This window comes from Takifugu flavidus, chromosome 16 (genome assembly GCF_003711565.1).
Source record: "Takifugu flavidus isolate HTHZ2018 chromosome 16, ASM371156v2, whole genome shotgun sequence".
NCBI classification, from domain to species: Eukaryota; Metazoa; Chordata; class Actinopteri; order Tetraodontiformes; family Tetraodontidae; genus Takifugu; species Takifugu flavidus.
The window spans coordinates 6,971,028-6,986,241 of NC_079535.1; the positions used below are offsets into that span (position 1 = coordinate 6,971,028).

The 15,214-nt window shown below is 45.0% G+C and overlaps 1 protein-coding gene across 2 annotated transcripts in view; it reads left to right on the forward strand.

Annotated features, from left to right (window-relative positions):
- Positions 1-5,721: 5,721 nt before the first annotated feature.
- The window catches only part of stac (SH3 and cysteine rich domain), a 15,142-nt gene continuing 5,649 nt past the window's right edge, over positions 5,722-15,214 (forward strand). Inside the window, exons 1-8 of one of the 2 annotated variants that reach the window (XM_057011915.1) lie at positions 5,723-6,270; positions 7,019-7,051; positions 8,133-8,466; positions 12,142-12,278; positions 13,681-13,762; positions 13,840-13,946; positions 14,672-14,753; positions 14,982-15,049. In XM_057011915.1, coding sequence (XP_056867895.1) covers positions 6,157-6,270; positions 7,019-7,051; positions 8,133-8,466; positions 12,142-12,278; positions 13,681-13,762; positions 13,840-13,946; positions 14,672-14,753; positions 14,982-15,049 — 957 coding nt within the window. In that variant the 5' untranslated portion in view covers positions 5,723-6,156. Of the gene's footprint in view, positions 6,271-7,018; positions 7,052-8,132; positions 8,467-12,141; positions 12,279-13,680; positions 13,763-13,839; positions 13,947-14,671; positions 14,754-14,981; positions 15,050-15,214 lie in introns of both variants that reach the window. The other variant, XM_057011916.1, reaches the window with a different exon arrangement.

The window sequence follows — 15,214 nt, forward strand, 5'->3', positions numbered from 1 at the left end:
GATGATGGAAGGAATTGCTTTTCGTTTCACTTTTCCGAGACAAAATTGTTTTGTGCCATTTAAGTAGACGCGCCTCGTCTTTGATAGAAATATCGCCATATTGGGTTTTATTTGGGTGGGGACTTCCTTTTTTCTCCCCACACTGCTTTTGATGAATTGTTCTGACAAATGTGTTGAGCACTGCTGCATTCTGAGCTAAAGCTAAACCAGGCGGGACATAGATCACTCCAGCAGCTATTAATCTCTTGGTTGGCAAGAGAAAAATAGATTTTACCATTTTAAACTCACACCAGAACCCGTATGTCATTTTATTAATGCAAATGCCACTTTATAGGTGTATTTAAATACACCTTTGGGTTGTTTTTGGACTGATTTCAATGCTGAATGGCCCAAAACTTTGGAACTCATAGAGGAAATATCGAGATCGATCCAGTTAAAATCATCGATCGGTCGTGTCAGCTTCAGAACATTTGACAGCATGTTACTATAACAACAACTACTTGACTGAAGCTAAGACTCAGTGGATGACAAGAGGTCTGGAGGAAGACGAGTGATGCATCCACTGCCGCCACCTCCCCCAGCCCACCCCCGCCATTAACCACGCATCCGCCCACGTCATCGGTACACAAAACCAACACTTATGAGTCACAACAGGAATGGCTCCACAACAGCGCCTGCAGCTCCATTCAAATTATGCTGTTGTTTCTATTTTGAGAGCCTTTGTGGCGTTTCTGTCTTAGCCTAGTAAGGGTTAGTTGTTGAAAACCTGACTGCTTTGTGATGGAAAGCAAATTGGATCCACAAGTGGAACTGTGGATAGCACTTAGATATGGCCCTGCCTCTTATTGTGGTGAACCTGTTGCTGCTGTTCAAGAGCGGTTTGTCAGCTCAAAATGCAAAGCAGATTGAAATTTCTATCAAAAGAAGGAAAGAACCTTGAGTTATTTTGTGCCGGATGCTTTTGTGCAGATAAAATATTATTTTACGTCCCCCAAAAAGCTGCAGCTGGTTAGCAATGCCGGCACAGAAATGCGACAAAGCTAAAAACAATCTAACTGCATGTTTGAGGCTAATTACTGAACTAAGATTTGTATAATAATAATGCCTTTGTGTGTTTTGCAAGTGAGCCTCTAATTGGGGATCCAAAGGGACACCCGTGGTGCGTCTACGGGAGGGGCCGCTGTAGCGTGGCAGCTGCATCCGACACTGGTGAAGAGGCTGCTGACCCGCAGGGCCAAGCTCTCTATTTAGCTCCATCACAGCCCTCATCTCTGGCCTCGAGCTTTGGGTGCGAGAGTAGTGAGAGCAGCGCCTCACCGTTTCCATCCCATCCGCAACAAAAAAATGGAATCAAATTTTCAAGAATTGTTCATTTCTTTATGGGAAGTCATTGTCTGCGATGTGTTTCTGATCATTGCGCCCTGCTAATAGAAGCTATTAGTCATCCAAGGGCTGGGGGTTTGACAAAAAGGCTCTTTTTATTTTTTTACATCAGGAACAGCAGCCTGGTCAGAACACATTTTAAAACTAGAAATGGGTAAAGAATTTGAGTCCCAGAGGAAGACAGACATCATGCCTTCATCACTTCCTTTTTGGGTCAGAGTCACGTTTTGATAAGAAATTGATAAGGGCCATTTGTCAGTCCCAGCTGGTGTCCCAGTATCATGGCCAACAGTCATAAATGAAACAGATCCTAAACAAACTGTTGTTATTAAGAACAAGGAATAACTTCTCATGTTCAAACTTACATATTATCCCTGTTGAATTCATATTGTATCATTCTGTGATTAAACATGGCTAATATTCCTATTTGTTTATCAGCTTTTCCTATTTTAACCAATGTTCCAAAGCATGGCCACAAATATAAACCACAAGGAATTATTAATGTCTCTAGGGCAGCATCAAAACTCCTGTGGGTAGTGATAAAATTAGGAGGTCATGTCATGGAAAATGTCCACGCTGCTTAGCTTAGCAGTCATCAGGTGCATCAAAACACAGGAAAAACAGTGACGGGGTGGCTAATAAGGCGAGAAAGAAGCCTTTGCGTGTTTGAAAGAAATGGTGTTGCATCAACATTGCACTCGCTGCAACGCTGAGAGGAGCAAAGACAGCAGTCACACACTATCTGACCCCGTTTGTTACCACAAAAACTGGCTCTGCCGCTGATGAAAGCGAGCAAGCTGCGTTTTATTGTGATTAACACAGAGGCTGGAACCCATCTTTAATAAATCACCCTGCTCGGCTGAACCGGCTGGTGGTAGTGGCGGGGGGGGGGGAATAAATAAAACACCTCACTTCAGGCCAACTGTGTGAATCAACTGGAGTTATTATGGTCATGTATCAGCATTTGTTACAGGAGAGATGATGACTTAAGATTTATAGTTTCATAATTCAGTATTTCAGTGTTTAATGGAAACTGGCGCCCTCTAACAATAATTAAGAGAAGCTTTGACTAAACTTCGCAGACTTCGCTGCAGTTTATTTCGAAATTAGTCGAATTTTAAAAGCGGTAAGGATATTTTGTTATTCAACCAACCAGAAACGAATGTGATAGTTGAAATCACAAACAGCCGAAACCAAAAGCTTCTGGTTCAGTTCCATCTGGGGCTTTTCTACACGTTCTCCCCGATGTACAGTTTGCAACCACAGTCCAAAAACATGAACCTCGGGTTGACTGGAGCCTCTGTGACGGACTGGTTCCCTCTCCCTGATGTAACCAGGGTTGGCATGGCGACCGCTGGGACAGGCTCCAGCGGCCCCATGACCCTAATTAGACACAAGCTGCAGAAAATGGATGGATTATTAATCAGACATATGTGAAGTTATAATTTACCGTGGGGGGTAGTTCCAGTGAGATGTCTTGGTAATGTATCGACTGCTTGGACCGCGAGGGGATTTTGTGTAGGTGATAAATTTCCCCCGACGCACAAACAAGCCATCAGAGCAACAGTGACAGGTGAACCTGACTCGTCTGAGTCACAGTTCTGAGCTGTTTTTGGCATCTACCGTCTCATTTACTCCAACTGGTGCGCACACAGACACCAAAAGGACCAGCTGGAGACCAGCTAGATGCTGAGGGCAGGTCAGCGGCAGATCCCCGGGTCAAAGAAGAGGACGGTAGACCTGAACAATTCAAAACCGCCGCAGTGGCTGAGGGGGACAGCTCAGTGGAGCTTTAGAGACCGCAGGTACAGACCAAGGCCGCGCTCAGGAGGACACACACCGCGATCCAACCCCCACGGGGGGAGGGAGGTAGGCTTCACCATCTCTGTCTATCGCCATCCACCCTGCTGAGACTATTTCTAGAAGGAGCCGTAATGAGATGAGCCAATTAGGTTTACTTCTAAGGGAATCAATTTTCCCATTACTGTAACACATGCTGGGAGACGTGTGAAATGTTAAAGCAGCTTGCTGCCATCACTCACAGCTCAGGTTAATATAGATCCCATGTTCGTTGAACGTTATTAAGGACAAGGAATGCACCACAGCCACCTTCTTGTGCTCCATTCACTCCATTATTCTCTTTCTTCTGCGAGGAACTCCATGATGTTGTCTTCTTGACACCTAAAGTGCCGTGTCTTTAACCACAGACCCCCCAGAAATAGCTGGATAACATGTCGTCTAAGAGTAGCTGAGAAAACACTGTGAAAGTGTGTGACAGAGCTAAAAATGGGATTTTATGTCCTCACAGCCATGGAGCCTCCTTAAATCGCTCACAGTAGCTCAGTTTATGCAACATAAGATGATCTCTAATAAACCACGTTGTGATGTAATGTAAAACTGCTCATTACCTCACAAATGGTGACTTGGGAATCTCGTCAATGGCGGAGACATTTTCCACTCATGTGGCCTCCGGTAGAAGAGCTGATCAGCACTTGTGCGTTCCTCTGTGGCCGGGCTGAAGCACATAAATATTCAGTATTGATGCAAAACAAGGGTCAAAATGGATTTTAAATGGAAGTGAATGAATCTAGCAAAGAGAGCTGCTGAATTTGTGGTGACACGTTTTTAAAAAAACAGCGCATCTATGTGTGAAATTATTACAGATGCAGCGAGGTGCTCAAACAGCCAGCTACAAATGTGCAGCAGAAACCTGCAAGCAGCAAAGCGCAAGAAGTCACACCACACAATTTTCACCACAAACGAACACATTCTGGCACGTCTCAAAATACACCAACAAGCCTCCTGCACATACAGGCCGTATTGGGGGAGTCGGAAAATGTGGTGATTTCAAGGCATTCGAGGAAAACGTTATTAAGGAACAAAATGAAGGAATTGTAGGGTTATTTGGGGACTTCTTGGCAAAGAGAAAGGCACACTAGGGTGTTTAATAGTCCTTAAACAGATGGTGCAGTGTATAAACAGGGCTGAAACTCAACCCAACTCTTCACACTGCTTTAATGAAACCTTTCATTTGCAATAATTAACCTCCATTGCTCCCATCATCTGGTACTCCTCCTCCACCTCTCCATCTTCCTCCCTAATCTCATCCCGCGCTCGTGACGGCAGCTGAGAGGAAATTATAATGCTCCCTCGCCGTCCCTCAGACTCACAGCTTTGTCTTCTGGCTTCTGGTCAAACATTTGTCTTTTTCTGCTGACGCCATTAACAGGCGCACATGCAGGACATGCACTCATGCACAGATACCACCGTGCTTCAAGTTCTGGGTGGTATGAATGGATGATCGATTGTCACTGTCTGGTGCTGGGATGACAGCAGAGCACTGTGGCTCATTTGAGGTGTCAAATTGAGTCATTTACTCTCTTGAATGACTCATTTGTATAGTTTCCTCTTTGAACATGACCTCCTGATTACTATTGCTGAAGTAAATGTGAAGTTTATTTTGATTCTTTCCTTTGCTATAGTAAAAAAGGTACAACTAGTGAAGATGCTTATACCAACTAAAGCAGGACAAATGCTGCCAGTGTTTTCTTCACTCTTAAATATGGGTCAACTTTTAACTGCCATGTTTTCTATCTTGTTGCTAGCTTAGCATAGCAAAAAGACTAGAAACAGCAGGCATCTGGCTCATGTCATCTCTTGTTTTTTTTAAAAATGGATACACATTTGAACTTTGGGTGACAATGTTTTACATTTACTAGTTACTTTTTTAAAGGATAAAAGTAAAACAAATTTTTTACAATCCCAAAAGTTTTTTTTTTTTTAACTTAACTGGGGGATACATATAAATATGGTGATCAGGCTAACTTAAAACATCCATCCATCCATCCATCCATCATCCATCCATCCATCCATCCATCCATCCATCCTCTACCGCTTATCCGGGGTCGGGTCGCGGGGGCAGCAGCCTAAGGAGAGAAGCCCAGATTTCCCTCTCCCCTAACTTCCTTCCTCTTCCCTCTCCCTAACTTTAAACATAATTATAATATATCATTTTGGTTGATGAACATGGAAAAGATTGTGTTTTTAACCAACCTTTAAAAAATTATATGACCGGTCATGTTCAATGTGTAAACGCAGTCTTCAGTTGCCAGGGGTTGTTTATGAAAAATACTCAGTTTAGACTGATTAAATGATTAAACAAAAACACAACAACTTCATTTCGCAAGCGACTTGATTGTTCGTGTAAATAATAGTATTAGATGTGCCCTGATTTTTTTTAAAAATATCCGTCTTTTAGGCAAAACATCTGTTCGTTTTGTTGACGTTGCTGCGGCGCTTCAGTGGGACCACATGAACGTGCCCTCATCTCAGTTTTGGCAGGACGCTCGCCTCTTATTCCTCCTCCTTTCTTCTCTTCCCGTCTTTGCCTTCTCCGCGTTCACATCTCTCCGCCCATCAGAGCGCCGGCAGTGTGGTGCGCACGGCGCACGGCGTGGACTTGGAGATGTCTTGGCTGCGTTACGCACGACGCCAGGCTCGAGACAGCCTTCTGTAGAAGAACAGTTTGAAGGCGATCTGGACTTATTATTTAACTGCTTTGTTTTGGGGAAAAGTCGTCCTTGGCAAACTCCTCAAGACGTAGTTCTGATCCTTTTTCAGATGAAACTCAAACCTCCTCGTCGCAGCCTCGGTAGATCTGGATGACTTCTTTTTCCTCGGGTCACCACGACTGGGAGTAATGGGAACGCTGTAAACACAAAGTGGACAGAACGAACTCTACATAACCGTTTTTTTTAGATCCCTAAAAACAGGATGATACCACCGTCCAACATGATTCAGGACGACAGTGGGGGCAACGAGGAGGAACGGGAGCAGAATGAGACTCCCAAATCTCCGACTGGGAACGCCAGTCAGCAGGAAACCAAGGTAGGCTGATCCAGTTGTTATTTATTGTTCCTGATATGCATAAAACTGTTTTATTTTTTACTTTACACCACAGTTTCTCTGTTAAACTAGACTAAAATATTGCACAGCATTTTGCCACACAGTTAAAAGTCTAAATGATGTCAACTATCCAGATAAACATAATAAAACAACACAATTCAAATTGTGGGAGTGGAACCTACAAACTAGGCGTTATATTAGAAAGATATTAAAGATTTATTGGCGTATATGTTTGCAGTTTACAATGAAGTTGGAAAATAGGCTTTGGTAGAGAACCTCAGCTGCCTCGAGCATTTTGCCATCTATCTGGGCCACAAATTGTCTAAATACTGCAATTACCACAGAAATAGTGGATAACATGTCACAACGGTCGCTACTGATGCTCTGAGACGCAGGTAGCTTATTTGATCTATTCTCTGTAAAGTTAAAATGAATACATCTGTTCAACCTGTCCCTTTTTCCCAGCTTCCAGTCAGGATGACAGATGATCTCTGTTGCATGTGAACTCTTTCTTTGGCATGTTTGGTCACTGGGATTTTTTAAGGGACTGAATTTCTCACATAACTTCAAAAGCCGCTGCCAAACAGCTCACTTTATCATACAGCTCCAAAATACAACAAGCCGGTGTTTAAGTGTCTCATCCTTCGCACAGACTGGAAGGTAGAATACATGTATTATGGATTATCCCCCAAAGTAAAAGCCATGTTTGTGTTTTTATTCCTCCTTGAAGAATACTGTGAGGCCTGAACTTCACAAGCGCAAGGTGAGCCTCCACTCTTGTGCAAAAACGTAGCATACGACCCAGCCCATCACAGCACTGTACCTGCATGTCCGTGGAGATAAAAGTTGCCCCGAGTTGCAACTTTTATTGCATTTTGGGCCCGATCGCCACCGCCCAGCACTCATATTTTATAGCGTGCACTCTGTTTTCAATGGCCGCAGCACTGACTGTGTATTTGTGGTAATCGTTTGCTTTTGATCACAAAGTGCCGCCTCCGTCGCCCTCCCTGATGTATTGAACACGGCTCTTATAGATTTGGCCCTCGTCAAAACGCAGCATGAACTCCTCCATGCATGGACGCGGTCTTTCACTTTGATGATGTAGAGAAGTCTCTATTGACCACAAGTCCAGCTGTAAAGAAGAATACTATAGATGAACTGCCAGCAATAGAGTTGTGGATTTTATTGTTATATATCTCTGTAGGGTGGTATAGTCTGTGTGTGCGTGTGTGTGTGACCTTAATGGTAGAGAAAGGATCCACATTGATTTTGTTTCCAGAGTGTCCCACAGAATTGATTGATTTCCACCACAGCAAAGCAACATTGACCAGCGTTCCTGCACAGTTCGTTAAGGCGCCAAGTTGAAAAATAGCCGCAGCTCACGTCGTAAATGTTTCTATACTCACCCCATTTTCTGTCGCCGCCTGTGGCTTTCAGGAAGAAGGACTCAAAAAGCAGACTACATGACAGAACACCCAAATATGCGTTTATTTCTTTGCTGTCGTGTCTAAGCTGAAGACTTTAGAGGTCATTGTCATTGTATGTTAAGATTCAGAGGGTTTCAGAGAAAAGGTCACATCAGGGGCTGCCAATGTGGAGTGGTGCGAATAATATTACTGCTAAAAATGAATGAGACTGATAGACTGCGGCACAGCATGGGGGAAGTTGTCAAATCAAAGACCAGGACCATATTATTTTCCAGGTAGGGAACCTTGAAAAAATGTCAACACTGCATGTATTCACCAGAGAAATTGTAATCATTTCCAACCAGGTTTTATGATTTGAGGATTTCTCCCTCCTCTGTCTTGCTCAGTTCTACTTCGACTCTTTCTTTCTGGTTTCAGCTGCAGAGGCTCAAGCGCTCCCTGTCCTTCAAGACCAAGAGCATCCGCAGCAAGAGCGCCGACAACTTCTTCCGGAGCAGCAACGACAACAAGACGGAGCTGCTGTCGGACGTGAGCGGCAGCACCGGCCACCTCTGCAGCATCGGGATGGCTCCGCCCCACAACGCCAACCTCCACATTCCCCCTGTTCCTCCAGCCATCCCCTGCGCGCCTCCTCCCACCTCGCGTTCACAGTCGCGCAACCCGCTGCAGGTAGACTCAGCGGGTCACTGTTTCATGGAGCACATCTTCAAGAAGCCCACGTTCTGCGACGTCTGCAACCACATGATTGTAGGTAGGGATGAAAATCCTTCAGATTCAGTGGCTGATGAGGCCGTAGCAGATGGGAAGTTGGGCAGCAGTTTCAGGAAAGGCCCATTTTCTTTAAGAGAAATGGAGCAGAATCAAACAGGAAGGAAGGAGCTGCGTTTCATCACGGCTGAGAAATTTCTCACTTTTTTGTTTTTTGCACGAGAGCCAGGTCTCTCCTTATGGCTGCTGGGCCCGTAAATAGCACCTGTTGTGGCGCCACCTCCACCTCTGTCCTCAACAGATGTCCCCATTTAGCCCCATTAACTCTCAGCACTGAGGGAGCGCTTAGTTTTTATCACCACAGATCACGATAGAGCATCACGGTGATGATGGCGATAAAACCAGATGGAATTAGTCTTTAAGGGTTTGACAATCATTGAGCCACTTATTGCACATTCAAGATGGCGTTAAACAGCGTGAATAATCCCCCAGTGTTTTTCGGAGGTTAAAAAAAAGCATTTTTAATTGAAAAGACGGTCTTATATGGGTAATTTCCAAATCCAGTATTTAAATATACCCACCCTTCCTGCGGCAGCAACACATTCGTCTCAGGTGTGACTCAACCTGCTGACGAGCAGAATGGGCTGTTGTCACCGAGGATCTGGCAGGAGGATTGCGCACGCTGCTGCCGTGCCGCTCGCAATGGGTTTTCTGTCCAGGTTGTCACTTTGATGGAAACGTATACATTAATATAAGTTTACTGGAGCTGTCAAACAAAGCTATAAAGTAGTCTGGATTCTTAGCGACATAGGTGTTCCAAGTGTGACGAGTGTCTGTGTCTCAATGTGCACACAAGTAAAACATTTTAATGCATGTTGTTTACACTGGTTCTGGTGTGTGTTCATGGAGGCACATCCTGGAGCCGGAGCTTGGGATAGAACTCCAGCAGCGGGTTAATAATTAAAGTGTGATGTCAGCTTTGTCTGGCCTTCTGATAGTTCCTGTGGTCTGCTCCTCTTGCTGTGCTGCCCTCTTCTTTTGTCCTGTTTTATTGTTTGTGTGTTTGGGTACATGTGGCCGATTGAGGGACATGTATTCAATAGCAAAGTGAGGACGTTTTAGGGAATTGGGAGATTTTGGCCTGTCCATCTTCAATGGGCTGTTTGAGGGTTAAGACTTTTAGGTTTTAAGGTTACATTTGGCTTTAGGTTAAGGTTAGGATGAAGGTTAGGCTTTTGTGATGCTTAGGGTAAGGGGAGAAGATTTGTCTGTATTGTCTGTGAAAGTCCTCACAAAGATAGAAGGGTGTGTGCATGTGTGTGTGTCCAGGGTCAAAGAGCAAAAGCCCGTCTTCATTAAAACTGAACGGTCACACAAATGACCACATTTTCATCATTTATAGCAGATTTTTACTGAGCCTTCAAGGGCAATAGGAGCTTTATGGCCTTAGCACACATCTACATCTACAAAATTTATATTTATTTGTAAATCATTTAAAGGGCTTATAGGAAAGCTAAAACCCAAACAAGCAAGTTAAGAGGCATTATAGAACACATAAAATAAAACATAATGTCCATAATGCCACTGAAGTAGTCCAGGTGAACCCGTGATAATTATAAATCAATTGTATATTCAGTTATAACACAACAAATCTATACTAAACATACACATCATCAACCTTTGACAGAGAAGAATGAAAACAGTTTTTCCACTGCACTCCTCCATCTGGGCCTTAGCCTATGTAATTCTTAAAAACACAGATTTATTCCCTGCACATGTCAGCCTATGATCGCAGACGGATCCATAAAAACAGATTTGTTGCACCTATAAGGCAGATTAGGCTTTATTTCTCTAATTATCCAGATGGGGAAATGTGTTTTACAATGTGGGAAGGAAAAAAAAAATCCAAACCTCTGTGGGTGAAGCTAATTAAAGCCTTCCAATAAAGAGCGCTGCTCAGGTCAGTGTTTTGGGGGAGCTTAAGAAGAAAAGGAGGTGGAGGATCTTTTGTCATGGTGGAGGTTATTTGCTCAAGAAAACAAGGAGGCGTGAAGAGCAGCAGCTTAATGGATCAATGTTTAGTTCTTGTGAGGGGAGAACGCTTGCATGGTTAAAGAGTGGGAACGTTAGTGTGGGAAAGAAGAGGAGGTGATGCCAAGAAGGTCTAGAAGTGGAGACTTGGTGGAGTTCTAATGCCTTGTACCCCCCGGCACGGCCGTGATGCCTTCAGGCTCCCCAGTTGGGTCTGAGCCGGAAGGAAAGCACACGGCTGCACCCCTCACCTCTGGAAGAAGAGCTGAAGTTTTTGTCCCCTGTAGTCAACATGGATGGATGGAGCGAATTCAGACAAGCTCATCACTCCGCCCTCAGTCCTTCATTTGCTTCTTGGGATGTTCATCTGGAGACACGGGCAGTAATCTTGCTTTTTTGCTGACCTTAAGAGCAGAGAATAGCTCTCTGGTTGCTCGTGAGGTGGCGTCAGCGGACTTGATTCGCTCTGACCCAAAAATCCTCACGCACGTTGAGCCCGCCGCCACTGTTGTTGATGTGATCCGCGGCTGTCTGACGCGCCTCTCAGATTTCGTCTCACGTTAACGAACGCCGCTCCAGGCCCGTGTCACTGCGACCCAGCACAGCAACACGTGAGCTTAAAATTGGAAATGCAGAGCCAATTAACCAGCCGTTCCTGAGTTTCAGAGCCTCATGGCTCCAGATAGCCGTGACACCAGTTCACATTACACCCTGCTGAGCAACTATTTCCCCCCCTTTTGGACAGATAAATGAGACACGAGAGGCCCTGCACTTGTACACAAGTGCACTTTACACTGTCAAGATCAGGGATCAGGTGTTCCGCTTGGTTTCACACTGGTCATACCGCGTTACCTCTCTCCCCCCAAACAGCGGCTCTCCGCTCATCATGCCGTGTCGAGGAGGATCCAGACCCAAATGCTGCGGCTCTGCTCAGCTCAGAGCTCGGTCACCTTAACCGTGATCAGGCTTGACGGAGACCTAGAATGTGTTTTGTTTTGTTTTTCACTATGTGCCCAACAGTCACTCAATAACTCCCATTTCCAGCATCACGTGACCTTTGATTAATCAATAAAGAGCCAGAGCGTAGCTGCCAGGCTGCATCTGATACCAGTACTGTGACGCTCTAACATTCTGAGTGTCAGTCGATGCCCCGCTGCTGCCTGCACGTTGGTGACTTTGCTTTTTGACATTATGCTCATCACCTCGAGGTCACGTGACCCCACCTCTGTTTCTACAGCCTTTATTCTGCGGTCGCATCTTTCTCCACACGTCATCTTCTTCCACACACCTGCAGACGTGGTGATTTTTCTGCACTTGTGACGTTGCGTAACTTGCGGCTAACGAGTCAATCCAAAAATTCCACATTTATCCCCGCAGCTGCAGCCGATACATCATAATAATTTTTAAAAAGTCGAGATGCGCTGCACATCTGTAAAGGGTTGGCCTGGTTTCACGTGTTGGAGATGGCTCAATTACAGGCGGTCTGGTCGAAAAGGGCCTCGCAGAAGTGTGTATCGCGTGTCACATTTGCTAAATTGTTCCACAGGCGATGTAATTCTGAATAATATTTTCCATTTCCTCCATCCCTTTTTGTTGGAGTAAATTGCAGTTCGGGCCAGAGTGGATTGAAGTCCAGCTCCTGACGTGAACGTGAACCGTTTTTTCTTTTTTTTCCTGGGTGTTTCAGGTACGACCGCCAAGCATGTGGTGTTCCTGGCAGGGAACACGGCAAAGCACGGCCTCCGCTGCAAAGCCTGCAAAATGAGCCTCCACCACAAATGTGAGAACAGAGTGGGAATGCAGCAGCGCTGCATGGGCAAACTGGTAAGGACGCACAACACGGAATCACACTAAGAAGCACACGGAAGGGGCAGTAGAATGCCTTCGTCGTGAACCTCAGCTTTATAGACACTGATGTCATTAGCAACCAAAATAGGTTGAACCGGCATTCGTTTCCCACCGGAATGTGCTTATTCAGAAATCACAGTCTGCGTGTGAGCCTGCTGTTACATCTGTGGCAGCCATTAATCTCCGTCATCATCGTTATGTCACCTCTCCAACTGTGCGTTAGATAATGCTAATACAGCAGCACTGACCCTTGCTCGCCACGCTGCCATCAGCAGAAACCATTACTGTGTATCAGGATCGATGAGTTCGTTTTTTTTGGGGTGGGGGGGGTTGTTTGCTGAGAGTTTGTCAGCGTGTGAAGCCGGGGCAGGAAACATGGATCAACTTCACTTCCGTAGCTGAAACTCTTGCTCTTTCTGTCGTTCACACTCCTCCCACACGGAACAGCGCGAGGCTGGAGCTCCGTCGGGTCATATTAAGCGTGATTTCCAGCCGTTCCCGCCTTGTTCCTCCGCAACGAAACACATATCAGTCAGGTTCGTTTGCTAAATGGAGGAAATACTGAAGCAACACGGACGGCTCAGCGCAGCCTTAGCAGCGGTGGCCTGTTATGAAAGGCCTGGGGGATGAAGCTTGGAGATATGGTCTGTTCTCAGGAGTGGAAAATGAGGTTGAGAGGTCAAGAATAAAAAGGAACGTATTCCCCAGCGGAGAACGGCTGCAGTCAGCTAACTCTATACTTGGACACTTGTGCAATGTGCTTGTTGCTCTTGGCTTGAGAACCTTTTAGCGATTAAATTAAGTAATCTTCGGGACCTGTGAGCGCATCAGCACCTCTTCAGTTTGTTTCTAACTGACTGAAAACACCAGGTTGGATTTATAAGACTGTTTAAAATTAGATGCAAGTGATACATTCATTTAGTTGTAAAACATCAGTTCCGCTCCAAAAACCCCAGGTGCTCTTAAATCACAATGATGTTTTTTCCTGGTGATTTGTGTTGAAGCTCTTGTTTGACTGTCAGATGTTTCCTCTTGATCTGGCGTGAAGCTCTCACAGGCTGTAAACTAGCAAAAAAGAAATGATGTGGCTGAAAAGAACTCATGATTCATTATTATGTTTAAGAGTTCATTTATTATTTCCTGCAGATTCCTTGACACACATCTGCTACAAATCCTACGACACTGTCATGTTAGATTAGTTCCAAAAACATTAGCTTCCTTTGCATTTTCTGCATGATATTTTGCAGGATTACTTAAGAATCTTGCTCAAACGAGCAGTCGCAGAGCAGCGTTTCCATTTCAGGCGGTTGTCTCAAGCAGCGTTTGTTCTCCAGCAACTATTGCCTCACCCTGTTTTCTCCTCTGCATCTCTCCTCAGCCAAAAGGCTTTCGGCGGTACTACAGCTCTCCATTATTGATCCAGGAACAATACGGCTGCATCAAAGAAGTCATGCCGATCGGTAAGAGTAACCGCTTCTGTTCAGTCGCCGCGCTTTATGCCTCAACTCTCAGCATTTGTCTCCATTCTTCCCTGAAGCCTGCGGTAATAAGGTGGACCCTGTTTACGAGGCCCTGAGGTTTGGGACGTCACTGGCACAGAAAGCCAAGAGGGCCAGCGGCTCCGAGTCTCCACACAGAAATTCGGTAAGAAACGATTTAACTATTTAGACGGGAACGCTGAGAAGCATTGGGAATTCGGGATAAAAGTGCATTTTCCTACATCAAGCCTCAGTGTCTTACACACCATCAGAGTCCTCAGTGTGTCGTGTCTTGTCTGCAACAGACCTTGTGCAGCTGATGGTCTAATGAGATAGGGCCACCGCTGGTCTGTAAACACTACCAATAAAGGCAGTCTGGTTCAGCCTGTGATGAAAAGGAAGTGTCAGTGCAAACACTCATGTTACAGCTCTGAAGATGGTCTGGGCTGATTGTACAGTTACCCCCCACACACCTCCCCCCACCTACCCAACCAAAAAGCTGTACGTGCAGTCTTGGTTTGTCCCTGACATCTGAGAGCACTTTGGTTTCGACCATTTTGTCCTGTCATGTGCAGATATCCTCTGAGTGTGTGTTTGTGGAGGCTCTTAGCTCAGAGACAATATGATCTCATTAGGGGATCTGATAATAGTTTCCAAATGGCAGCCCAGAAACAACATGTTTGCTCCACTTTCTTTGATTTTGTTTCCTCCAAACAGCAGGTTCATGTGAGAAAAGTGGCAAATTCGAATCATTTTGAAGCGAGACCCGGATTTGTTTGCGGAGAACCGGCCTCGTAAACTGTCTCTCGGAGTTATTATGTATTGTTTATATGTATCCACTTTACCTAAATCTGTCTTCCCAGTTTTATGTGGTCTGTGTAATCTCTGCAGACCAGCGACTTGGACAAAGTTCCAGAGGAAGTCGTGGCTCACAGCAGCCGACAGGAGCTGTCACGGAAACACAGTGATGATGGTGCGTATCTGTGCTGCTCAGCTGAGCGTCCCGATACTAAAACAGACTCCTTTATTTCTATTACTGCCCACAAAAAGAGTCAGAGAAGTTTGCTGTTTCTTTGCTGTCTGTCACTTGTATTTCACGATGCGTTTACTGTCAACACGACACGGTTCAAATGCACTTTGTGGAAATTAAACACACGGCGTCATGTTTGTTTGTGTTTATGCTGACTAACTTTTTCTTCAGTGTTTGCAGTGATAGAGAATGGAACTGAGGATTTTGACCAGGCTGACATAAAAACAGACAGTTTTCAGGTGAGAAATCTGCTCTTCTTCATATTCTTTTCTCTTTCACTTTAATCACACCAGCATGAGGTCAACTGAAAACATATCAGTTCGCGGTATTCATGTATTTATTCCCGACCCTTTGCTGGGTTTGATAATTAAAAAAGATTTATTTTAGGATAAATATAGTCTCTG